This window comes from Neolamprologus brichardi, chromosome 9 (genome assembly GCF_056152115.1).
Source record: "Neolamprologus brichardi isolate AB-2024 chromosome 9, ASM5615211v1, whole genome shotgun sequence".
Taxonomy (NCBI): Eukaryota; Metazoa; Chordata; class Actinopteri; order Cichliformes; family Cichlidae; genus Neolamprologus; species Neolamprologus brichardi.
This window is the reverse complement of record NC_142112.1, coordinates 34,490,933-34,518,214: the sequence shown is the minus strand read 5'-3', so window position 1 is coordinate 34,518,214 and position 27,282 is coordinate 34,490,933. Positions and strand designations below refer to the sequence as shown.

The 27,282-nt window shown below is 39.2% G+C and overlaps 1 protein-coding gene across 3 annotated transcripts in view; it reads left to right on the top strand.

The window, feature by feature from the left end:
• Positions 1 to 27,282, top strand: part of LOC102798900 (vasoactive intestinal polypeptide receptor 2-like) — a 54,791-nt gene that overhangs the window by 19,594 nt on the left and 7,915 nt on the right. For all 3 annotated transcript variants that reach the window (XM_087846367.1, XM_087846366.1, XM_087846368.1), the window contains 3 exons: positions 20,623 to 20,720; positions 23,446 to 23,584; positions 25,540 to 25,690. In XM_087846367.1, the coding sequence (XP_087702493.1) occupies positions 20,623 to 20,720; positions 23,446 to 23,584; positions 25,540 to 25,690 (388 nt within the window). The remainder of the gene's footprint in view (positions 1 to 20,622; positions 20,721 to 23,445; positions 23,585 to 25,539; positions 25,691 to 27,282) is intronic.

Sequence of the window (27,282 nt, the reverse complement as noted above, 5' to 3'; positions counted from 1 at the left end):
GCTAATGTTTACTCTGCAAACTAAACTGATGATGGGAAGTGCCTCAGATTTCAAAAACATTTTAAAACTCTTTTAGCAGGTCATTCGAGGTTTAATATGGGTCCTAAATAAAGAGTTTTTCTTGTGATGTCTACATTAGACAGAAAATGAATGGGCAAGAACAGTCTTAAAGTCTTTTTCATAGCCTTGCATGCAACGATGTGTGCAAAAAGAGGTTCTGGAGCTTCCAGTGAGACACTGAAAATCATTAAATCAGAACAGAGTTTATTTAAGCAAAACAGAAGCTGTGCACGAATCAGCAGCTTTATTTTATTTGAACTGAAATAAAAAACAGAGATCAAACCTCTGCACTCTGTGGTCTGATCGCAGCTCAGTTTTCTCAGATGCTCCAGCACAGCGGATTTCATGTCAGCATCTCTGTATGTGTGTTTGTTTATCTGCCCACAGATAAATGCACAGAGAGGATGGTTCACCGGGTGACACATCTGATCACTGGTCTCTGCTGCTCTTCGTGTCTCCCCTCAGATAACTCAGACCACCGTGAAGTCGTGGCCTGACTGTGCTGGTGTGCTTTTCTGTAATTAGGCGGAGCGGATGAGTGAGAATCTGTTGCAGCGTTTTGCTCAGTTTATCCAACTGACAAACAGAAATGACACAGCTGTACTCGCTTATCTATGCAGATACTTTGAGCTTTATTTGTGCATCTGATTGTTGTCCAGTTCAGTGCTCTGGGGTTCAGAGGAATTTAATTTGTGGTGCTAAGAAATTTCAACAAAAGATGCAAAGGTCACAAAGGTAACAGTTTTTTTGGCTGCTTTTCAGGTGACTCCATAAATCTTTCAGCTGACGATGAACACCACAAACGCCTCATGTTTGGAGGTCAACATAATTACACAATAATAACATATCCAAACACAGAGAGGGTTGTTAGCCTCGATTCGATTCAAGCCTTGATTCTGTAGCTCTTCTTCTGCAATATGTAATATAATGAGTGTTACATTCTTTCTACTATAACTGCAAAAAGGCTCAAATGTTGGGTCATAATTTTGTTACAGACTGAAGCATCAGTTGGACTGAGTGCTGTGAAATTTGTTTGAGATGTTCATTTCCCTACACAGTATCTTTAGTGATCCTCTAATCTTCCCCTTTGGTGGTGAAGCAGATCAAAAATGTTTTGAAGGCACTCTGTGATCTTTAATTTTGATTAACTCCCCAAAATCTTCTACAGACACTTCCCATCAGATGCTTTTAGGATAAAATGTTGAGGCATGTAGAAAACCATTACCAGCAAATGTTTCTGCGTTGAATCAAAAAATAGAAGAAAGACAAAGAAGAAAGAAAAATCTAGGGTGACTCAGTCTCTCAACCTCCTGCTTTGATGTTCGTGTCTTACATGCTTTGCTTACCAGGCAACAAAGCAGTTTACATGCACATAAATGACTTAACATGCTGCTTACATTGTTCTAGTCTATGTATGTGGAGGACTACGTTGCAACCAAATAAGCAGAAAGTTGAGCAAAAAGTCAGATGCATTTAATTCCTTTGTTACAATCTGATCTGCACATCTCTTCCATGTTTGCCACTTGGTAAGAGAAACTCTGTCTGGACCTTCATTCTCTGTGGAAGCAATGGAAACCGCCACCTGTCTGCATCTGTTTTTGCTGTCATACCACAATCTGACTTGAGTGGAGGGATAATAAAGAAAAGGTTTGTACAACAGGAAGGTGGAGCACCAGAGTTCACAGCTGTGTGCCTGAGATGACCATACAAAGTATACTCCCGCTCTATGACTTCATGCCGATATACAGATATATGCATAGTTGGCTGGCCCTTTAAAAAAAGTTACAGAGATGCAGGATGAAGCCTTCCGCCTTTAAATGCCTGAGGTCTTAAACTTCCTCATCATTTCCACTTAAGCTCCTCTTTAACATCAAGAAAGACTTTTTTCCTCTTTTCATAGGTATATGAGAAATAATGCAAGTGACCAGAGAACATGAGAAATCCACTGGATTCAGTCTTTTGCATGGGTCTGTTCTGTATCTGTTGTGGCTAGACACCGGCTTAAATTCCCAGCTCCTCCAACAGAGTTGCGGGGTTCACTTCCCGGTCTTGGCACACTGTGCTCTCTAATCCGGCCTCATCTGTTCCCATATCTGCTTCATCACAAGATGAAGGTAAGGCTTCTCGAAATTCTCCCACCCCTTCAGCTGACTCAGAGGAGGATTAGGAAGCTGAGTGACACAAGTGAGTATTTGAGCCGAATGCTGCAGGTGCTCGAGAAAAAAAGGCTTTTCCTGTTCTCAGAGTGGTATGCCTGCGCTGCTATTTTTTTAATGGGCGTTTGAGTGTGTATGGGGATGCGTGGGTGTTTTCTTGTTGCTCAGAGGAGTCCAGCGTGATGCCATGGAGCTTATTTTCTGACCTCATAGTTATTGCTTGTAATCACGGCTGCATTCCTGGACCCTTTCTTTTATAATGAGCTTTAAACAAGCGAGTAACAACCAGGTTTAAGAGAATATCCGGGAACCATTATTGGGTCCACACTGTCCCTGAAATAATGCCACACACTTCTCTTGTTTTTTCACTACTTGCTTTTAAAAGCAAGTAGATTTATTGTATGAATTACGATGAAGTAAAAATATGTGATAAGAGCAGTATTTTATTGCATCTTGATGAATTGCGGAGTAAATGTGGAACAAATTGAAGAGGATGTCTCCTTTTTGAGAGATGCATGCTGACCATACTAAAATCAATGAGCTGCTCTACTCACCAAAGTTTTGGGTCACTCCTCATTCCTTCGATTTTGCAAGGAGATGGAATATAGGTGCAAAAACAGAGTTTGTACTATTCTAAGATGAATGTCAACATTTGGTACAACCCTCTTTATTCTTCATCACAGCCTGAACTCTCTCTGTCACCTTTCTCCGCTTTCTTGTCATTTCTTTAAGTCGTTTTCTGGAATAGCCTCCAGAGATACTCCAGTCTCTTCTTTAGAGATTTAGAGATTTCCTCCGTTCTGTCAAAATGATCCCACTCGGCTTTAATGATGTTGAGATCCAGACTCTGGGGAGGACAATCCATGACTAACAGTGTTCACACTGAGTGGTTTTCTTTTTTAAAGTTATTCTTTTGCTTCATTGACAGTATGTTTGGGATCTTCGTCATGCTGAAAAATGAAGCTGTTATGTGGGATCAGTATCTGATGGTACTTTTCTGTGTTCAAAATTGCATCATTTTTGAGAAGATCTCCAACACGCTGAATGGATGTAGTTACAAACCATGACAGATCCTCTGCTGTGTTTTGCAGATGTCTGCAGACCTTGTTTTACTTCTCCTGACCTCTTTGACCTCCAAAACTTTAATTGGGTTCAATTTGGATTCCTCACTCCATAAGATCTGCTGACACTGATGCTCCATTTCTGATGAAGCTCCAACAGTAAATGGATGAGCTGAAGGCATCTCTCAGTTCCTGTGTCAGGTCTTTGCTGGATATTTTCCCATTTGTTAAGGACTTGACTTTCACATACTCTTCATCTGCTGTAGATGCTTTTTTAGGCGTACCACTCCTTTTGTTTGGCCTTCACTTGTCCGGTTTCCGACATACTGCATACCATGTTGAGATATGCCAAGTCTTTTAATAATAGCTCATTTTGTTTGTGTAGAAATCTGTTTTATGCCTGTCAAACTCTGCTATTGACATTTGTCATAGATTCAGCTAAAGAAATGGAACAAATGACATGTTTTCGTGACAGGCTGTAAATGAAGCAAACAGAAACTGTTTGGGTCTGTGCTGAGTTGTTGTTATGCGTAGACACAACAGTGGCTCATCCCCTAAGTGAGGTGACCTTTTATGCTTCAGTTATTCATAGGTCAGTGTTAAGTGGCCCAACAGACAAAAAAAACAAAAAAGCCCCCAAAACATTCCTGTGAAAATGGTCACGTGCAAGGACTGGACTCAAAATGAGTGAAAAAGCAGCCAGTGTCCAAATAAAAGTTTGAAAGACCCTCGAATGCCCCTCACAGGGCCTCAGTACTACTGAGTATTTTATGATATTGCCATAACGTGTAATTTCACGTTCTTTTGGGTAATATTGCCCACTTCTGGTCAACATAATTATCACAATGAGTAAAACATTAAGTGAGTTTTGTAAATTATTGACATTTTAAAAATCCAAAAAGAAGACATGCTGTCTGGCTAATGTCTGTTGACGGACTTGTGTGTGGTTTCACAGTCCTGTCTGTGAGCTGCCTGTCATAGCTGAAAACACCAAGACGGTGACAACAAAAACGCTGAGCTGGAGGCTTTGAAGCTGAGCTCCACGGGACGATGTCCTGTTGTCCAACGTCATCTGAAAAAACAACATGTCATAATAACTTCTAATGAATAGAAAATCTAAAATAAGAGCAGAATATGTTCTGGTCGTGCAGACTAGCTCAAACCTTTCATTCTCAGGCACGTCTCTATTGAATTGCCAAAGTTTCAACACTGTCTAATAATATAACAAATAATGTTGTGGCAAGTAATATAACAAATACAGAACTATGAAAGCGTGTACCTGGATAAGATCAGAATCTCGTTCAGGCAGGTTGGCGCCGTCTCAGGCACATCTCTCATCTCATCTCATTAAGTTTTGACATTAACTATAAAATATAACATATAATATTATCATTATGCCCAATAATAAAACACACTAATGTGAAGATGTGCATCTGGAATAATATAACAAATAAAATAATGTGTAAATGTGTACCTGGATAAAGTCAGAATATGTCCTGATCCGATATTTGGCTCATTATGAACAGCACGTCACAGAAGCTCAGAATCTTTGCACTTAGCTTAGCGAGTGTATTATTCTGTTATATAGATTTTTTAGCACTTTAAAAGCTCAGCTGTCCACTTAAACTCTTCGTACAGTTAAATCATTTACAGTGTCATATAGCAGACACATGCATTACTAGTTGTGCCCATAACACACATCTCTCATGAACTGACTTTTGTCCACCATCTCTGAGAGAGGGCGCCATTGAGACAATACAGTGTCACACATACACGGATAACAAATTGTGTTTATCATGACAAGTGGAATCACACACAACATAAATACTGTTACATTTATATAACTCTATAAACAGCTAGTAAATACTGTGTATTGCACACAGGGATGGCCTGAAACAATAATTCAAAATGGGAATGTGGCTCCATCCCAGACCGTTCTGTTCAACAATCCAGCAATTTATGGGGGACATGGTACTCCGACCAACAGCCAGGCTGTATCAGAGTTTCCTATTATGACTATTGTGGCCACAGTCCATATAGAAATTTAGAAGACAAGAACAAGAGTGACATTAGTCATTTATTAGCAAATACATTACCACTGCACTATTACAGCTGGGATAAGTCCCTATGACGGATGGGTGGATGGATATCTAAGGGAGCCAGAGTCACTATACATAACCACATTGACTTAACATTAAAATGTTGTTATCTGTATACAGTGAGACTCTTTACTGCATACTGGGATGAAAATTGTGCCACTTCCAGATCAGTTTACCTAAACATAAAGCTTCCAAAGTGTGCTATAGCCATGGATTTACCCTCAAAACCTCAACATTCAAAGCACATACAAATGTACAAGGCCAGGCACAAACAAAACAGCTTAGGCCCCAGTCACACAGGCCAGGACACTGATTAGCAACCATCTGGAAACCACTAGTTGCAAGGGAAAAATGCATATTCCCCAGTCAGTGGTGAGTGGTTGTTGAGGTTTGCTGTCAGTCACTGTACAATCAATATCAAAGCCCCAGTCCCTGAGGCCTAGAGACCAGTTGGTGATCCTTTGGCAACCAGGACTCCTGGTTGTGGGAGAAAATTGTGTATTCCACAACCACTTGGCAAGTAGTTGCAGGAGGTTGCTGACAGTTGCTAACTGTTGCAGCCCTTTGTGATTACTTCAATCACTAGTAGGAAAAAGTGCAACAATTGTTTGCAGACAATCCAGCAATTTATGGGGGACATGGTACTCCGGCCTTTCCAGAACAATAAGGTGGATTTTTGTGCAGTTCCCACATTGCCACAAGCCCCTCCTGTCCAGCTCTAACCACTCACCAACTGGTCAGAGAATACATATTTTTCCCTACCTGTCCAGGCCTGTGTCCCTCAGATCTTATTCTTAAACAAAGAAATACAAAGATATCACAGAGTTTGAAATAAATACATTTATGTCAAGTGTCATAGAAAAACATGAAAGAGCTCTATCTCTTTAAATCATTGCACATTACACTGCGTCCTCTGCCTTGCAGAGAAAAAAGAGGTGTCCTTGTGGGTTGTGTAGTTTTCTGTCACGTGCTGTTGACTAATCCCAAAGGTCAACAGAGCAGAAATGCTCCTCAGGCCACCAGAAAATATCTGGTACAGCTGTAAACATTGTTTGGATGACTGCTATGAAGCTATAACCGATGTTTATACAACTTGTTTTAAACTTGTTTTAAAGAGAGTTTAAGTGTGGTGATGTAAATCACAAGACTATGAAGTCACAGTTTAGATTTGTTTTCACCTGCTGGTTGTTCAGGTTTAGGCACTAATCGCTTTGGTTTAAGAGTAAGACTGTCTATCTATCTATCTATCTATCTATCTATCTATCTATCTATCTATCTATCTATCTATCTATCTATCTATCTATCTATCTATCTATCTATCTATCTAGTACCGCCGTTACGTATTTAAAATACAAAATATGAGTAACTGTATTCCGTTACAGTTACCGTTTAAAAAGGTGGTATTTAGAATACAGTTACTTTGTTGAAATAAATGGATTACACGGCGGTACTTTCCTGTTTCATATTGTGGCGGGTCAGGACTGTTTGGGTTTTGTTTGACAGCTACGTTAGTTCCAGGCGGCAGCGTTGCAGTTGCCATGGTTACAGGGTGACCCTCTCGCTCTGCGTGTTTCCTGGGTGAGAGAGGCCTTTTTGTTGTTGTTGTGCTAAGCTAACAGGCAGAATGCTACAGGTATAGCTCTAAAGAATGTAGCATCATGGGCAGTGTAGTCCGTGCTGCAGGGAGAATGGACTGCCATACCCGTTGTGTATCTGTGAGCGAGGGAGGGAGAAAAAGGAAAACTACGAGTTGTCATTGAGCAAAAACGGGAGCTGGAAGCATGTAAATATAAATAATAACCACTGCAGCCAAGAAGAGTGCCTGACGAGCCCAGTTGTAAGTAAGCTATTAAGACTCGACTGTACACCGTGTTCGTGTTTTCCTCCAAAAACAATAAGTTCTGTTGGAGCAGCCTTTCAACGCCTCTCTCTGTCTCTCGCAAGCAGAGTTGACCCAGACAACAAAGTAAAGCTAGTTTTCGGCTACGAGCCCGACACAGAACCCACCGTATTAGTCAGAGGTCCCTTTACTACCTTCGGAGCCGCGGACCTTCAGTAACAGTAATAAATCACAGCAATAGAACATTCATGTAGTTGTAAACAGCATGATAATATATTAAGTAATCCAAAGTATTCAGAATACGTTACTCTCATTGAGTAACGTAACGGAATACGTTACAGAATACATTTTAGGGCATGTATTCTGTAATGGAATACATTTTAAAAGTAACCTTCCCAACACTGGATTTAAGTAGCTATTTACTGAAGCTTTATTAATGTAGATTTTGTCTCAGGGCACAACCCCTTTTTTGTACCCCGAGGTTTGAATTGCTTTACAGTTTCTGGATGTGAGTTTTTAAAGTGGTTTCTTGCTGGTTTTGAGGCCATTCCAGTGCTCTATGTTTTTGATTCATTTGGGATGTCCTGTTTTTGATTACTTATCATTCTTATGATATTTTATCAAGGCTCTTGCTGTTTTCACATTTCAGTTTCTAGTAATAAGTTGAAGGTTGTGGATTAACCCTTGTCTGTTATTCTAAGTCATATTTTCCTCCACACTTCCCATGTTTCCCAATTTCCACGTGCCTCCCTCTGACTTTTCAAAGACTCAGAAAACGTGTTTTCTTTTGTTTCGCGTGTTAGTTTTGCTTCCTGCCTGTCTCCCCTAATTGTCCTGATTGTCTTCATTTCTCCCGTTGGCCTGTCGCTCTGTATATAAATATTTTTTTCTTCCACTTTGTCTTTGTCACAGTGCCTGTTATGTTTCTTTGTACACCATGTCCCCTCTCTACAGCTTTCCTTATCCCCTGTGTTATTGAATTTCTGTTGGCATCTTTGGACTATACTTCCGCCTCCAACCTCATGCATTTGGTTCCAAACCACCACAATCCATTACAAACACAACTGGTTTTCCATTACCCATTGCTCCTGTGAAGTCTCATGACAAAAATGACTAAATTAACACTGAAAGCCCCAAATCAATGTCAAACTTTTACCGCTCCTCGCTGTGATGCTGTTTATGCCATGTATGACTAAGATTTAAGTTAGTGCAAGAAGGCATTTAGCATCTAGAATACAGATATGAATCATCTGGCTAGGGGCCAGACTCAGCCCAGCAAAGACTCCAATCAGTTAAAAGTTTTAACTGCATTTTCATATATTTTACAGCTTTTTCAGTTGATACAGACTGTACCTCATTTAATTAAATGACATTAAAGTTCCTGTTTTTTCACTATCTACTGCAGAAAGATGTGTTTTTGTTTGTTTTTACAGTGAGTTCACAGTCTAAAAAAATGATATGATAAAAACAACAACCCACCTTTATATGTTATAATCACAGGACAGTGTGTACTGACATTCTGAACCGAATGAACTTGCAGAAGGTTTCCTGTAACTTTACACATTTTTCATGTAGTTTGATTGGTTCAGCTCACTTGAGGTCACAGTGGGTTGTTTGTGGCCCAAGATATAAAATGTGTTTGACACCCCTGCACATCCATCCTTACTGAACATTTAAAAAGCCACTTTTCCTTTAAATGTCACATAAATGTCACATTCTCGTATGAATCTTTACACATAAGAGTGTTATTTTTGTAAACTTTGGACTGGAGTTTTTATAGTAAGAATCTTTGCTGCTTCTTTGGTAACAGGACAGGCACCTGTGTAGTCTCGTTTTTACCATCTTTCCATTTTGCAATAATTTAGGCAACAATGTTTTTTATCTGGATTTGTAATATGCGAATGTGACACTGTAGCTTGAATTCAGATGAACAGCGATGACCCTGTGTGAGAGCTGCAGTATATTGATGTGCCATTCAACACAACACTACTGCTCATCACTTATCGTTGCACTTGTTGAGGTCCAGGTTAAGGTCATTTTTTTGTATCACTGCAAACTTTCAGACACTGTCAGGGTTTGATATGAATTTATGGCAGTTTCTTCCAGTTTGTTTAATGTATTTTTCTGAGCATTAATACAGCCAGATGTAGGCAGATGTGTCCACAGTTTTCTCATTTGATATGCCATTTATTACCACCACTGTCATCGGGCTTTATGTTATCACTAAACAAAACCATGCCATTCTCAAAACATAGCATTAAATTATTGTTTATTATAAATATTTAGATTTTTTTCATACATATCAAAATATTTTTGTCACAAAAATTGTCCTTTTGACTATAATAATCCTGTAGTGAAAGCTCTCGTTGTAAGAGGGACCGTGTGATGGCATTAGTCTCTGATTTGATGAGTAAGAGCCACCATGTTGCTTCCTGTTGAAAGCGTGTTCTTCCTCACTACTGTCACTATGGGCTGTTCTGATACTCTGTAATATTGTACCGTCTTTAATTTACTATACAATAGTCCCTTGAGCTGATGGTTGTTGACACCTCGTGCTACATAAATAAACCTAAAATGAATTTGAACTTGATAGTTATGTTGAAGTTATCTGGGCGCTGTTCCAGATCTTTCTTTCTCACTTTAGCCTCCAGAGATAAACCACAAGCGCACATTCGCACACAGACATGAACAGTTGGCTTAATTGTGATCCTGTCCAGAGCTTCAGGTGTAGCTTTTTGCTTTTTAGTAAAGCTTTTCTTCGTGTCCTGTGGGAGAGATGAAGGTTTTCCATCTGGAAAACTTTCTGTTGAAGCCAGACGACACCACTGGCACTGAGCTCACACTGACTGCAGAGACATTCATAGCATACAGGTGATAAAACGACGGCCTTCATCCTTGTCTGGATGTCTCAGCGTTAAACCCGCGGTTTTAAGTCTGTAGTATTTGGGTTTTCATTGGCTTCTATATACATTGCTTAGTCAGTATTTAGTTTTCTGTTAATAATACTATTTGTTAACCTTGTGTGTATGAGCTTTGTTATTTGTGACTTCAGTTCTTAGCTTTAGTTTCTGATGACTTTAGGTTTATATTTAGTGACATTACCAGTGTTTCCATTCAGTTCCTTCTAACAGTCTCATCTTTGTCTTCATGTGTTTCAAAGTAGCTTTGTGTTTCCTAGTTCTGTGGTTTCTAGTATTTCTTGAAAGTCTCCTGCCTTCAATTTGTTTTTTTGGACTTTTGGATTCAACACCATTAACAGTTCAGCTTATGTTTACTTCTGTCTCCTGCATCCTGCATTTGGGCTCCAAGCAATCCACAATCCTGTGTGTGACAGCAGTCCACAGCACACAGACTTTTATACAACTTAACCTGAGGAGTCGCTCTCTTCAGGCATGTGGAAAAAATGTTAGTTTAACTCACATCCACACTGGTTTCACTTATCCATGCTAATGATTTATTTAGAAAATTAGGGTTCTTGTCTTGAGTGCAATCACAGAAAAGAATCAATTATTTCCTTCAGACTACAGTTTTCAGTTGCAGATAGATTTAGGCTTGGTTAGATTTGAAAAACAAAACTTCTTGAACTGGTTTCAGAAAGGATTTGGGTTTTTTCCCAACAGGCTTTAGAAAGCTTGTGCACTACAGTGGCTTTCCGATAGAAAGAATTGGAGACAATTGGCTGATTGGGACCCATACCCAGTTTCACACCTTGGCTCAGGCGATTAGAGGATCATCAGGGGGTCCTTTTGTCCGTCTGTGGGGGGAAACTCCCACTAGGTTTAAATCTGGGACTTTGACCTTAGAACTGAAGAAGCTTCTTGGATGAGAGGTGAAACGTCTTCAAGCAACTTAAAGAAGTCCAGACGCTTTTCTTTGCAAGCTCCTTTGACTACGATGACCTGGATGACTGAGAACCTTCACAGACAATTGGAGACAATGAAACCTTGTGCCTTCTTCTTGATTTAAAACAACATGAATGATCAGGTACAGGGACGACCTTTAATGACTGACATTTTCATGATGTTGTTGGAACAACACCAACATGGTGATATCATTTCATATTTAATGTGGTGGCTCTGAGAGCCCAGTGACAGGGAAAGGAGAAAAACAACAGTTCTGTGATATAGATTTGTTTTATGACTTTTTCTTCTGTTTGTAATTTATGTGCCTTAAATATTGCATAATGCTTTGTGCCTCAGACAAAGAGAGAATCTTACATATGAAACATGTCACTGGTGAAGCTAATAAATGACCGAGACAAATATGTGTGGAAACAAAGTTTTAATCTGAGCAACGAGGTGTAATTTATAAGCTCATCATGCATTTTTCCTTTTGGAATTAAAAAATAACTTCCGACCACAGGAGTCTGTGCACTGATTTCCTCTTAAAATGCAGCAATTAGATGGAAAAATAACACAAATATAATAAAAAATAAAAGCCTTAAAATTGAGTTACGTTCAGCAATCAACACAAAGCTGTCAGGGTTCAAAACAGACTTTGAGATGAAAAACATTTCACTGCTCAAAGTCTGCATCGTGGTTTCATTTTGTGAGCATGCATCCTGTTTCTGTCGTGAAAGTGAAGAACGCTGTTTTATACTCATCTTTGCAACCAAAGAAATTATTCACACAGAACAACTTCTCCAACTTTATTTATCTGCCAGATTAAAAACGAGGGAATGGCAACATAATTATGATTTGTATCATATGCGGCTTACTGAGAATTCATTACTGTCTGGTGATATAACTATACTTAGGCTTGTCCATCATAAAGACTCAGTCCTGATTTTAAGATGTGAGTAAGCTGTATGTCATTAGCTGTTGAAATAGTTTTCATACCTTTATGAAACCTTTATTACTTGGTAGTGTTTGTGTGTCCAGTTGAGAGCCTTGTCTTTGATTGATCAATGCTTTTTTGTTTAAATACATCATTTAGAAATTATTTCTAAAATCAAACAACTAATTGAGCTAACTGAGATTTAACAGGAATATTTTTAGCCTAAACTACATTTAATGAACAGGGCAGAGGTCTCTGTCCTGCAGTTTTGATTTAACTTCCTAGAACCTGTTGTCCACATTTGTGGACATCACATTTTGGGTTGTCTAGACCAAAATACTAAATTTTGCTCTACAAGGACCTGATATCCACTTACAAGGACATTATACAGCCTCTGTTCTATTGAATTTTAAAGGAATATGTGCGTCTCATTTTTGTCAGAAACAAAAATCAGGGAAAAAAATGTGGCAATTCTTTGTTTTTACATTCATCAGGTTCCAATGTGCCCAAATATCAAAGAGAAATTAAAAATGCATGCCATGGAAGTCCTGTAGATTTAATCTTTAACCATGGCCATGAAGATACCCAGCCTAAAGTTCAGCATTGTTTTAATCCTCCAGTGTCAGACAGGAGGCAGAAATGGAGAGTGAGTGAGCCAGAGTTTATGGATGGATATGATGCATTTGGACATAGAAGGCAGTGCGGCTGCAGCAGACCAGAGCCAGCAGGTCATCAGCTCCCAGTCAGAAGGCCTGAGAATCGTGCTGAGGAATGAGACGCCGATGCCAGGCTGCGACCGTCTGCGTATACTCAGATATTTGTCTCTGTGTGCGAATATTTACAGTGGACAGACAGGGACTGAAACTCTAAAAGTAGAAACGCCACAATGGAAAAAGTCTCACGCGTTCATATATTTTATCTGCGTCACCTCAAAGCCTGCAGAACAGTTTCACTAAAATGTAAATATTGAACATTACAAAGAAATTTAAGCTCTATTTTAGGAGTCATTAGACTGAAGTACATTATCACAATAGTTCAAATATGAATGACCATCGATTATCAAGATGATCCAAATAAGTTAGTGAACAAACTTTGTCAGAATGATGGAAAATCTCTGGACCACAGATTGAAAAAATTCAGGGGGAGGACGTGATAGATCATTAGGCGGTGAATATTGTGTGGAAAACAACAAGCGAGTATGTAAGAAAAATGAAAGATAAGAAATAAGAGGCAATGGAAAGAGTGAGTGATTGCCAAAGATAAAATAGACAAATTGATAAAAAGAAATTTAATAAGAAGAACAGAGAGAACACGAAAGTCTCCAAAAATGGAAATGTTTCAAAATGAAAACTTCAAAACTTCCACTTACGTCCCGTACTTCAGGAAATCCATCTATGTGAGGACTTTAGACCTTAAAGAGGAGAAATTTCCTCTGTTTTGCCTGAAACCCCGTCCTCCGGGTGCTGTTAGCCACATTTCCTGCATAACTAGCATGTTTTGTCAGTGTTTGTCTTACCTCCTCAGACATACTGGGTTTGTAAGCCCAGTGTATGTCACAGTACAAACACACCAACACACCAAAACAGGACATGGAGTTGTTTACTGGCATCAGGTAAAAACTACAACTGACTGGCATGTAGACCTGATCAAGACAACCTGCTGAACCAAGCATGACAATGGAGAAGGAAGGTGAATTAAGTGACTTTGGCTGTAACATGGATGTTGGTGCCAGATGGGCTGGTCGTCTATTTCAGAAGCTGCAGGATTTTCCCACACAACCATCTCTGTGGACCTTTTTCTCTTAAAGGAGAAAATATCCAGTGAGTGAAAGTTTTCTGGGCAAAGATGATGCGTTCATGTCAGAGGTCAGAGAAGAAAGGCCCGACTTCTTTGTGCTGATCGGACGGCAACAGTTACAGTCAAGATATGCAGAAAAGCATCTCTGAAGACAGATTAAACCAACAGATTGAACCTTGAAGCAGCAGCAGAGGAGCACATCGGGTACCACTCCTGTCAGCTAAGAACGGGAAGCTGAGGTTAGAATTTACACAGGTTCACAGAAATTGTACAATTGTAAGACAGTCCAGGCATCTGATTTGGATGACTCCTGGGTGCCACTTCCAGGAACTGAGAAAGGAGCTGCTGGATATATAAATATATCTCAGCTGACTTGGGAATGCCTGAGTTAGGGAGTTCTGGGTTTCTCTACTGTCAGTGGTAGAAGATGGATAGATGGATGGATGGATGGATGGAGAAGGGTGTCCACTATGAGGTGCCGTAAGGGACATTATTACTGAAACGCTCTCACACACACTACTGAAACGCTCTCACACACACTACTGAAACGCTCTCACACACACTACTGAAACGCTCTCACACACACTACTGAAATTTTAGCTCTCACACACACTACTGAAACGCTCTCACACACACTACTGAAATTTTAGCTCTCACACACACTACTGAAACGCTCTCACACACACTACTGAAACGCTCTCACACACACTACTGAAATTTTAGCTCTCACACACACAACTGAAACGCTCTCACACACACTACTGAAACGCTCTCACACACACTACTGAAACGCTCTCACACACACTACTGAAATTTTAGCTCTCACACACACTACTGAAACGCTCTCACACACACTACTGAAACGCTCTCACACACACTACTGAAATTTTAGCTCTCACACACACTACTGAAACGCTCTCACACACACTACTGAAACGCTCTCACACACACTACTGAAATTTTAGCTCTCACACACACAACTGAAACGCTCTCACACACACTACTGAAATTTTAGCTCTCACACACACTACTGAAACGCTCTCACACACACTACTGAAACGCTCTCACACACACAACTGAAACGCTCTCACACACACTACTGAAATTTTAGCTCTCACACACACTACTGAAATTTTAGCTCTCACACACACTACTGAAACGCTCTCACACATACTACTGAAATGCTCTCACACACACTACTGAAATTTTAGCTCTCACACACACTACTGAAATTTTAGCTCTCACACACACTACTGAAATTTTAGCTCTCACACACACTACTGAAATTTTAGCTCTCACACACACTACTGAAACGCTCTCACACACACTACTGAAACGCGCTCACACACACAACTGAAAAACCAAGGCATTTCAGTTGAACAGGAAGGCGTTTCAGTTGAACAGGAAGGCGTTTCAGTTGAACAGGAAGGCATTTCAGTTAAACAGGAAGGCGTTTCAGTTGAACAGGAAGGCATTTCAGTTGAACAGGAAGGCGTTTCAGTTGAACAGGAAGGCATTTCAGTTAAACAGGAAGGCATTTCAGTTAAACAGGAAGGCATTTCAGTTAAACAGGAAGGCGTTTCAGTTGAACAGGAAGGCATTTCAGTTGAACAGGAAGTTAATTCTTGACAAAGAAACTGAAGGAAAAAGTGGTAGATTTCAAACAAACCACTACACAGATGTCTACTCAGCAACCTGCTAGTTAGGGGTGGGTTTTTATAATCGATTTATCAATTAAAATCGATTCTGGCTTGGATAACGTGAAATCGATTCATTAAAATCCTGAATCGATTTTTTAATATAAATTAATTTTGCCCGAAATGCCAGAATCTCAGGTGAAACCTCACAAAATTTCAACAACCACCAAACAGCTAAAACAGTAAATGAGAGCAGGAACAAGGATTCTGCACAAAGACGTAAACACACAGCGCGGACCGCGGATCAGAATCAATGGGATGTCGCCTTTCTCACCCGATGGCAAGGACACCGTCGGGGCTGAAAGCCAACAGCTGGCTGATTCTGATCTGTCGGCGGTCCGCGCTTTGTTTTCACGCCGTTTTTGCCTGATTCTAAAGCTGTTAGTTTGATCTCTCTCCAAACAATATTGACTGAACCAGCAGCAAAAGAAGATCCAAACTGCGCTTCACATAAACATCGTCATGAATTCCCTCTGACGTTTAATGTTTTGCTTCCACCACGATAAAATCACACGTCATGCACAGCTCTCTCTTTCTCTCTCTCTCTGTACTTCAAGAACAGTTTCCCGTCTAAAAATCTGTTTTCTGCATTATTCGCTTGCTTGTTACGCACAAGTCTACTGTTGTTTACAGCGCTGTCGGCCGCTGGTTTTTTTTTCGTTTTACATACTTCCTAAAAGAAAATCTTATTTCTGCAGTTCAATACTGAACAAATTTAAACATTTAAAAATTATGCAAAATGCAAAACGCTTAGCCGTGTCTCTAATAAAACCGCTGGAACGTGAGAGGTAACGTTCATATGTTGATTAATGGTTTTCTTTCGTTTTTGATGTACTGCAGAATATTTTTTATAAAATCCCAGGCCAGGAAAAATCACCTTCATGTTTTTCTGTGTTTTATCTTCAGCTACTTTTACACAAAGGCATCTGCTGTGAGGCTTACACCTTTGATAAAGTCTTGCGTGTGTCAGCTTCCTTTTTTTAGATACAAAAATATGTAAATGTACTGATCTGAATTATAATATTGCTGACTGTCAAAATTTCCCAGAATCAAATTGAATTGAATTGAATCGAATCGAATTGAATCGAATCATGGAACGATAAGTTAGACAGCTTAGTCTTAGTGAGACAGCTGTATTACTTAAAAATATATTAGCCTCAGCATAAGTCAAAATTTAGAATAGCAGGAGACGGGCATTATCCTGGTTTTTTTTTTTTTTTTTTGGCATATGTGCTTTTTGTCTTTTTTAGCAAAGAAAAAAATATCTTAAAATCATCAATAAAACCAGGGAGAGAAGGCTTAGCGTTCCCCCATTTAACACAATGGATATGATATTTACTCAAACGTATGATGATGTTAATAATGTCTGATACACCCAATGCTAGATGATCCATATAAAAAAAATTATGATGTAATTCAAATAGTGGCACATCATTAATATTTAGGGAAATCCAATTTTTTAAGTTGCACCAAATACATTGTGTGATAGGGCATAGAAAAAAAAAAGATGTTCTAGGGTTTCATTTTCATCAGTACAAAAAGAACACTGATCCACCTCAAAGCCAAATCTCTTTTTTTAGAAATTCTGCCACAGGATTAATTTTTTTTAAAGTGTGTTTCTTTAACTTTAGGTAGAATAGGCTATTTCATAAATTTTTAGTATGCTTTATCCAGTGTATATGAAATAACTAAATTAGAACCATGCAATGTAACCATTCTGTTGTAACTATGAAATATTTTTGTCTTTGAAGAAACTACTAACAAATTTCTTATTGCATTTTTATCAAACAGCTGACATTGCCCTAGCAATAAATTTGGGAGCACTGATGAGAAATTATTGTATATCATAAAAATTTTAATCAAATGAAGCAGAGGCAGTGGGACCAGTTCACAAAATTTGTTATATTCTCTTTGAGAACAGTTTAGACAATATTTTTCTGAAAAGTCTGGGTAACTTAGAATTACACCGTTATCATCCAACAAATCTGTTATGAATATAATCTTTTTGTTCAAATCAGTCACTCTTGAAAATTGATTTTTGATTAAGTGTTATTACCCTATTATTCCATAAGGTTGAATTATGGGGAGAAGTTGTGGGTAAATCTCATTTTCCCAAAAATGCACAGTCTGTTTTGGAAAGTTTGATATCTTTATGGGGATTTTATTTACCGCAAAATCACATTTCAAAATAAAGTCTAATCCTGTATACTATTTTATTAAACAAGGATCATAGGATGTGGAGCTAAGTAGAGTCTGGCTGTGACAGACAAGATTTTAACCATTTAATTCTAAGGGTGCTATCCATAAATTCTAATTCTGGAGTTTTGATACCACCTTTATTGTATTCCTTCACAAGCTGATATCTTTATATGTAATGGGTTTTATTCGTCCACAAAAATTCGAAAATAACTGTGTTAGCCTTATTAATGCTTTTAGAGGAGATATATAGAGAGTGACAAGGATAAATCAATTTGGAGATGCCTTCAGCTTTAGATAGGATGTTTCTGCCAAAAAAAGCGAGGTCTCTGCTTAACCAGTGGCTAAGTGATTTCTTCATCTCGATGATACAGTTAGAAATATTGGTGTCTTTTCTGCTAATTGGGTTTTTTAGATATTATCAGCCCTATATATTTAACTTTAGATTCAACTCTAACCAAAGCTATTGAGGAGTCAGAGCTTGTATGAATCGGGAGAAGTTCACATTTTTTGATACTGAGAGATAAACGAGAAGCTTTAGTTTTCTCTACCATGTATTTATCTTTCAAAAACATAGATGTATCATCTGTGAATTGACTTATTTTGAAGTCTTTATTAAAAATTGATATTCCTTGTATGTCGTTAGAATTTTTGATTAATAGTGTTAACAACTGAGTTGCCAATATAAAAAGCTTAGGGGAAACAGGACATAATTGCCAAATTCCCTGTTGCACCTTGAATCCATTCCTTGATTCAAGGAAGCTAAAATATTGTTAAGTAATGCGGCTGCTTCACTTAGGCTACAAGCACAGCCGTCCCCAACCCCCAGGTCCTGGACCAGTACCGGTCTGTGAGTCGTTTGGTACCGGGTCGCAAGAGTTGAGGCTTGAGTTTGAAATTCATGGTTTTCATGGTATTTATCTTTTTTTTTTATTTTTATATTGTTTACGTGGCACAAAAAAGGTTGTGAACTGCTGTACTAGCAGGTTGCTGAGTAGACATCCTTGTAGTGTTTTGAAATATACCACTTTTTCCATCAGTTTCCTTGTCAGGAAACAACTTCCTGTTCAGCGGAAATGCCTCTGGTTTCAGTGGAGTGCGTGAGTGCATTTCAGTAGTGTGTGTGAGAGCGTTTCAGTAGTGTGTGTGAGAGCTAAAATTTCAGTAGTGTGTGTGAGAGCGTTTCAGTAGTGTGTGTGAGAGCTAAAATTTCAGTAGTGTGTGTGAGAGCGTTTCAGTAGTGTGTGTGAGAGCTAAAATTTCAGTAGTGTGTGTGAGAGCTAAAATTTCAGTAGTGTGTGTGAGAGCGTTTCAGTAGTGTGTGTGAGAGCGTTTCAGTTGTGTGTGTGAGAGCGTTTCAGTAGTGTGTGTGAGAGCGTTTCAGTAGTGTGTGTGAGAGCTAAAATTTCAGTTGTGTGTGTGAGAGTGTTTCAGTTGTGTGTGTGAGAGCGTTTCAGTAGTGTGTGTGAGAGCGTTTCAGTAGTGTGTGTGAAAGCTAAAATTTCAGTTGTGTGTGTGAGAGTGTTTCAGTTGTGTGTGTGAAAGCATTTCAGTAGTGTGTGTGAGAGCGTTTCAGTTGTGTGTGTGAGAGCGTTTCAGTAGTGTGTGTGAGAGCGTTTCAGTAGTGTGTGTGAAAGCTAAAATTTCAGTTGTGCGTGTGAGAGCGTTTCAGTAGTGTGTGTGAGAGCATTTCAGTAGTGTGTGTGAGAGCGTTTCAGTTGTGTGTGTGAGAGCTAAAATTTCAGTAGTGTGTGTGAGAGCGTTTCAGTAGTGTGTGTGAGAGCGTTTCAGTAGTGTGTGTGAGAGCGTTTCAGTAGTGTGTGTGAGAGCGTTTCAGTAGTGTGTGTGAGAGCTAAAATTTCAGTAGTGTGTGTGAGAGTGTTTCAGTAGTGTGTGTGAGAGCGTTTCAGTAATAATGTCCCTTACGGCACCTCATAGTCCACCCTCAGCGTTGTGAAGCGATGTTAACCTAATAAAGAGGTCAGTGAGTATATTTTATATAGGCTAGATGTAGATGTGTAATGTGTATATCTGGTTAATTGCCAGATGGTGTGTCAGAGGTGGGGAATGTTGTTTATACATGATGAGATAGCAACGAACGCCAGGCACTGACAAACCCACACATTGCGAGCAGCATTAATGCTCTGCGGGTGTGTTTTGGCCAGAGTCAGAGGAGAGGTTTGAACTGTTTTGAGAAGGAACAGATCCTCATTCTTATCACGACCCTCCCCTTATTGTGAAAGAGCATCTCCACTCTGGACAAAGAAGCAGTGGGCACAATGAGTGCTGTGTTTCATCAGTGTATCATCACCGCTTCGTGGTGTGGGAAAAATTTCCTGGACAGTTATTTCTCTCCCACTTTTTCCTCCTCTGTGATCAGATTGTATTTATAAAAGGAAATACCCTTGTGCAAGTTATGAAATCCTCAGTGGCCGCTTATCCTTTTTCGGTCGAACTATTTTGGGATTTTACAGGGGACTAGAGAGTTCTTCTTTACTTATTCACTATAAAACTCAGAACATTGATGAACTCAGAATCACGAGTACAATAAAAGTCAATATCTGTCCCTGCAGTTACAGCCTACATACGTGTACTGGACCTCTATGCGTACCTTTATGTGGACCAAAGGAGTAAAAGGTGCATATTTCTACAACTTCTTCTAAATTTAGAGGTGCCTAGAAAAGAAAGCAATGGATTCATGGTAGAAGAATAGAACACACATGTAGACACATATTTATTTTAATTAATTTTACTCAGCAGTCATTAAAGCCAAATAATTTCATTAAAATCTACATGAACATTTGAGGTGCTCACAGGATCCACTGTTACACTCAGGATGGGGACCCAGCTGTGCTTCACAGTCGATGTGACAGCGGCTCCATTATTTATGATTTGATAAGCAGGCAAATAATAATAAATCTGTTTTGTGTATGTCTGCAGCTGGTCTTCTACAAGGCGGTGCAGATTCTGTCCAATCTGGGCCACAGCCTGTCAATCATCACTCTGCTAACCAGCACCATCATCATCTGTTTGTTCAGGTAAAAACACTCACTGACCACAGCTCACAGAAGCACTAAGATTTCAGTTTAATTCATGGTGACCTTACAAGTCATCTCAAGGCACTTTATACTATAAAGACAAACAACACTGACAGACCATTAGTGACCACATAGTCAGAGAAAAGAAAAATCCCCATAACAGGGAGAAGTCATCCAAAAAGCACATGTTCAGAGACCACAGCGCTGTCACCACTTGTTTGATGAATGGGAAAGTGGAGGAAAGAGAAGCATAAAGGAAGCTGTGGAGTCACAGACAACCAGGAAGTGCAAATATTGAGCTGTGTAGAGTTTCGTCTGATGCAGTAAAAGTAGAAATAAAAACTATGAAAGCACCTCACTACACACAAAACTGTATTATTGTCCAAAATTCAAAAGTAAAATGCTTCTGCTGCAGATGCTTAAGATGAACTCAGTTTAAGTGTTCTTATATATGTAATATATGCAAAATGGAAGCAGGGAAAAAAAGCTAAAACTAAGAAGCAACTGATAGTATTGGATGCATCTCTTAGTGGTCAAAGGATGCATTAGAAGGGCAAAACTGTATTATTGTCCAAAATTCAAAAGTAAAATGCTTCTGCTGCAGATGTTTAAGATGAACTCAGTTTAAGTGTTCTTATATAAATATGTATAATAATAATATTAAATATTTAATAATACAGCTATTAAAAAGCTACTGTTAAAAAACATCTCCTGTAACTTCAAAAACTGCAACTCTTTTACTTTACATGTGATTATTCTGATAATTACTTGCTAATATTTGCTCTTTTTCCATCTAAAGTACAGATCTTATCTGATCCTAGAACACTGAAAGCAGAGCCGCAGACGACTTGTCTAGTGTCCTGATCACCCATCAAAGACGAGACGATAATCCCCAATATGCATGTTCAAACAACCAGACAAAGCAGCTGTGCTCTCAGTTTGCCCAGCTGCAGGCGCTGATGACAGGACGCAAACACACCCATAAATTTGACTCTTAGTATAAGATTCAAGCAGAGTAAAGCAGATCAATCCTACTTTAAGATAGTTTAGTCCAATTTGATTTTAATCAATGTCTGTTTTTAGATTTCAGTGGACAAGCATTGATTGCCTTGCTTGTCCTGATGGTGCCACTAACTCCATCAGGGCATTTACTCAGGGCATAACATGTTCCATCACAGTAACCCTGCAAAATACTATTTTTACTTCTTAGTGCAGTCGCCCTGAGAGGTCAAATAGACACCAGCAAATTAAAAAATGCTGCAAAAACACACAAAACACAACTGAAGCTGAATGAAGCAAAATGGAAGTAGGAAAAAAAAGCTAAAACTAAGAAGCAACTGATAGTATTGGATGCATCTCTTGGTGGTCAAAAGATGCATTAGAAGGGCTTTTATTCTTCGCCTCAGGAAGAAAACGTGTGTTAGGCAGACTTGTTGAAACAAGCGAACAGGTTGGAGAGGCGCAGGGAGGACAGAGAACACAAACGCAGTGGTGGCATCTAAGGACATGCTGTGTGGAAGAGTGGAGACAGGAGAAGTTGTTGCTGCTTCGTGGAAAATCCCACAGCTGCCTGAGTCTGTGGCAGCATAACTAAGAGATAATTCATGGTCACCCGACCCAGCCTTAACTATAACTAACTAAAACTAGACTCTAAAACTTCTACAAATTGTTGCCTTTGGATGTCATGATTTATAATGTTGTGTGCACATGGACGGATTCAAGTTTTCTGAGTTACCTAAAAGACAAAATAAAAGTAACAAAGGCGAGGGCGATGCTTTTGAGCTTAACAAGGACACTGCTGGAAACATCCACAGGGGTGCTGGTGGAACAACCTAAAATAAACATCTCTTATATGTAAATGAGGCCTCTTATGAAGGACAAACAAAGGTGCCTCACACTTTTTCTATTAATACAATAACCCTGAAAAGTCTGCATAAACTCTCTTTTTCTTTTTAAACATAAAAATATGGTGACGAATGTAAAAAAAACAAACATGAAACTTCCCTTATGTAATTTTGAAATAGGTTTGTAAAGTTAATGATAATGACTAATCTAACATCTCAATTTAAATTCCCTGAAACAGTGAAAGTTGGTATCTGAAGAAATCAGAAACAGATGATTTTGTCTTCAGTTTTTACATCATAGCTCCATATTTCTATTCTTAAACGCTGCCAGAGTGACTTTGCATGATTCGTAGTCTTATGCTCGGCCCTCGTGCAGCCCCTCAGGTCATCTTTTTAAAGAAAACAAATACAGGGTTTGGAGAGCACGTTTCTTTAGAAAACTCCCATTTACTACAGAGTTTGGGGTCATGGCTCTGACCTCTTCAGTCTTCTCACACATGTTGAATGAATCGTTTTTGTTCTTCTAAAGTGCGGAAATCCTGAAAAAAACGTGAGGTTTAAAGTCAGGCAGGGTCCAGCGCTGAAGGCAAAGTTATCAGTCTCGTTGTGCAAATTTCCTGAAAAGTCAAGATAATTTGAACAAATGATGTATTCAGAATCGGGTTATATAACATATTTTTATTTATATACTCTTAACACTTCCGAACATACGGAGCATGATAACAGTTTGTAGAGATGTGCGAAGCTCAGTCTGGATCGACTCCAGCTGCTCACTCGGCCGTTATCAACATGTTTAGATACCGCATCCTTCAGTCAATTCACACCCACACACTCTGTATAAACACACTTCTCTATGTTTGCGTGTGTGTGCGTGTTTACAGGAGACTCCACTGCAAGAGGAACTACATCCATCTGAACTTGTTCGTGTCGTTCATCCTGCGCGCCGTCGCAGTGCTCGTCAAAGACACCCTGCTCTTCTCGTATGGTGAAACCACAGACTGCAGCCAACAGCCCTCGCTGGTAGCCTTTCACGCATGAAAACACACACACATTTTTTACTTCACCGTTAAACACATTTACTATATGTACAGAAACCTTTAGATGAACCTTAATTAAAGTACAAAAAGGAGGAGTCTGTATTGGTGATACCAACGTTCACCAACCCTTTAAGACCTACCATAGAACAAAGCCCGCCAGAGCTTATATTATATGTTTACATGCTGTGGAGCCATTTTTGGGAGCATTTCAAGTTGCTATACATCAATACAACCATTATAGCCCAGATTTTAATAATATGCATGCATTAAGTGCACAGTAATTACATAAATTGCAAAAAAGTGCAACAAAATACAAAAAATTTGAAAATCGTTTTTGCTTTTTTAACATATATTTCTAGTTAGAGAAATTTAAGAGGCTTATCCCTCAAAACTGCAAATACAAAAAAGTTGCACAAAATAGTTTCCCACCACAGGAAATTTATTTTGAGTGTCTTCATAGTTTTATTTTTGAAATACACCAATTTTTATATACTGCAGGAAAAACGAAAATAAATATTTTTTGCAAATTTGCAAAAAAACAGCATATGCATCAAAATAAACTATTTCCAGTAGTGCAATATGAGTCCTAAGCATCCCAGAAACGACACAGAAAGTTAGAAAGTCAAACATAACTTTTAAAAACACCAGTATAGGCTCATAAGTCCCCGATGGTAAAAAACTACATTTCCGCAAAAATGACGTTACTTCCGGTTTCGGGCAGGTCATGGCGATATGCTATAGTTCGTGCTGACGTCTATTCTAACGTAGGAAGTGTTATGAACAGCTGATCGGATCAGCAAAGCGTGTTTCTGGAATATTATGTTTTTATTGCTGCAAGCGCTTTTTATGCAGTTTTTGCAAAGCTATATGTGGAAGGAAACTGTGACCGAGGACAAGCTGATGGCATAAGATGTACGTACAACTCCTCCGGTTTCATATGCAAAAAAAATTATTGCGCTAGCTTATGTGGTTGCAGTGCTACCGGGATTTAAAAGTAGTTGTGCAAAATGGAGCGTGCCGCTCTGACCTGTTTTAAAAACTTTCTGGGTTCTTCCAAGCATCTTGGAGATGAGCACTTTATGAGGCCATCTGTTGCAGGACTCTTGTAGCTGAACTGAATGTTTGGTTTTTTATGACTCTGGCTAAATGTTTGGACTCTTTGTCATGCAGAAGCATGAATTTGGAACCAGTTAGACGCCTTCCTGATGTTGTTTTTGTGTGCGTGTGATGGATAAGAATCTAACGTATCTAAATCTTTTGCACGGCACTGAGGGTCCTTAGGCAGATGGCTATAAACGACCTCAGAGTGAAGCATTGGAAACCATTCACATAAAGAAGCAGCTTTAGTTTAGAAAACTGTGGGTGGCTTGCAAAGTTTACCTCTATATCTGCGTTTTTTCCAACATGTCCACACATGCTGAAGAGAGTTTTCAAATTTGCATTTCTAGCACCGTTAATCCAGGAGTCATGGGTTGGATATACAGTCCTGTGCAAAAGACATCACTCATTTCGTCTTCCAAAAAGCCAGACTTGTAATTGATAAAGTGGTCTTGAGCAATAGTTCTCCAGCTTTGAATGTTCTACCATGTGGATCACCGTTCATGGAGCGGTTAAAAACAAATGTCTTTCAGTTCTGAGAAAAGTAAATTAGTAAATTCATTGGAAACAAGCGCAGATTTTTTAATACACTGGCTCAACTGCACATTTACACAAAACATTTGAGAAATCTTTTCACAGTGTAAAAACAGTCACCCTAATGCCAGTCATCAAGGTTCACAATGAAGTTGGTGATTCTTCCAATTCTTTGTGAAAATGTATTTCTTTGTGGTCAAATTATAACATTACATACAGAACTTTACTATGCAAACTATAGAATGGATGTAACAAAGCATGTTGCTGTTTGTGTGTGTGTGTGTGTGTGTGTGTGTGTGTGTGTAGGTGGGCTGTAAGGCCAGCCTGATCTTCTTCCAGTACTTCATCTTAGCTAACTTCTTCTGGCTGCTGGTTGAAGGTCTTTACCTTCACACGCTGCTGCTCGTCCTCCCCACCTACTCCTTCCGCCTCTCCATCTACATGCTCATCGGCTGGGGTAGGTTGAACCACAATGAGAGCACCGTAGCTTTATGATGTCTTTACAGTCTTATTGGCCTGGTCTTATATGTTACCACTGATAACTTTCCTATCACCAAGTTAATGTCTTAAAACCCACTGAAACATCTGACGATCATGCATTAAAAACACTTGATTAAAACTGAATAGAAACCAAAGACAATGTAAGACAGTCTAAAGATGATTAAAAAAATGAATAATAATGGAAACCTCAGACTCCTGGTGAAAGTTTAGAGTTATCTGACATGAGTGCAGTAAAGTAGAAACAGTGCATTAACATCACTCAATTAATAAAGTGGTCGAACCATCAGGGAGCTGAGCTACTTGGAACTTTTTCTTTCTTACAAAGTTTCACATGCTATGCAATCCAGTGAAAAACTAATTACATCCATGATTCAGTGACTTTTAAAACCTTCTTTATCAGCAATAGCTTGAAGTAATACCTTTTTGAATGGCTTTATCAGTCTCTTACATTGTTGTGGAGAAATTCTGGCACTCTTCTTTAAAATATTACCTCGGTTCTTTGAGATTTGCAGGCATTTGTTTATTCACAGCTCTCTTAACGTCCTCCCGCAGTGTTTCAGTCAGGTTGAGGTTGGACTTGCTCATAATCTTTTGTCCCAACATTTTGTTTTTTCACATTTACCATCTGCTGGCCAAAATCTGAAGGATTTCCAAACAAAGCGCAGTCTCTCTCTCTAGAGACGAATTGAGTTGTGAAATTTGTTCCATCATTACCACTCAGTTGAATTAATCCTGGGCTAAACTGAACCCCTGAAACCTTTGAAGATTAACCTTATGCTTTAATAACACGGATGGCTTTTGTTAAGCAATCTCCTTAATGTACAGTAACTAGGCTAATTGTTCCTTTTAACCTTTATGTGCACATAAAATGAGACTAGCTGACCTGCCCAAGCTTAGCTGTTGGCAAGTCAGTGCTAAACAATGTACAAATGACCTCTTCACAATGAGCAAACACACTTCTCTGCTACATAATGTCTGCCACTACCCACACAGCACATATAGGTCAGCAATACATCACTGCGCTCTCTGGGATTCATGCTAGGTTAAATTTATCACAGGAGGTGTTGATGCAAAGCAGATCGAGCCCTTAAGAAAATCCCTGCAGAGAATTAAGCTCCGTACGAATGAGGCTGCGAGAAGTCAGGAAGACCAGAAAAGTTTATGAAAATAACAATTCATTCAATGTTCCCTGGTTGCAGTTAGTGTGCTATTAACCCTGCAGTTTAAAAAAATCAATTATATTAATAAATTTAGAAATTTCATAGACAGCCCCTCTGAAGCACCTCTTTAGTGTGAGCCTCTGCAAAACACAGTGCCAGCACTCAGACAACCAGCAGACAGTGTGTCATGCTGCTGAAGTGAGCTGGTGTATTCAGGGAAAGTCCGGGCAGTAAACACTCTGCTGGCCTCTGCGTTCGCTCTCTTCCGTTCTGTCTCAGCTGCTGCCTTCTGACACCTTCCTTCCACTATCCATCTCCACTTTACCAAGAGTTCCTCCCCAATGCATCACCGTTCAGCCCCAGATGTTTAATGTGTGAGTGTAGACGT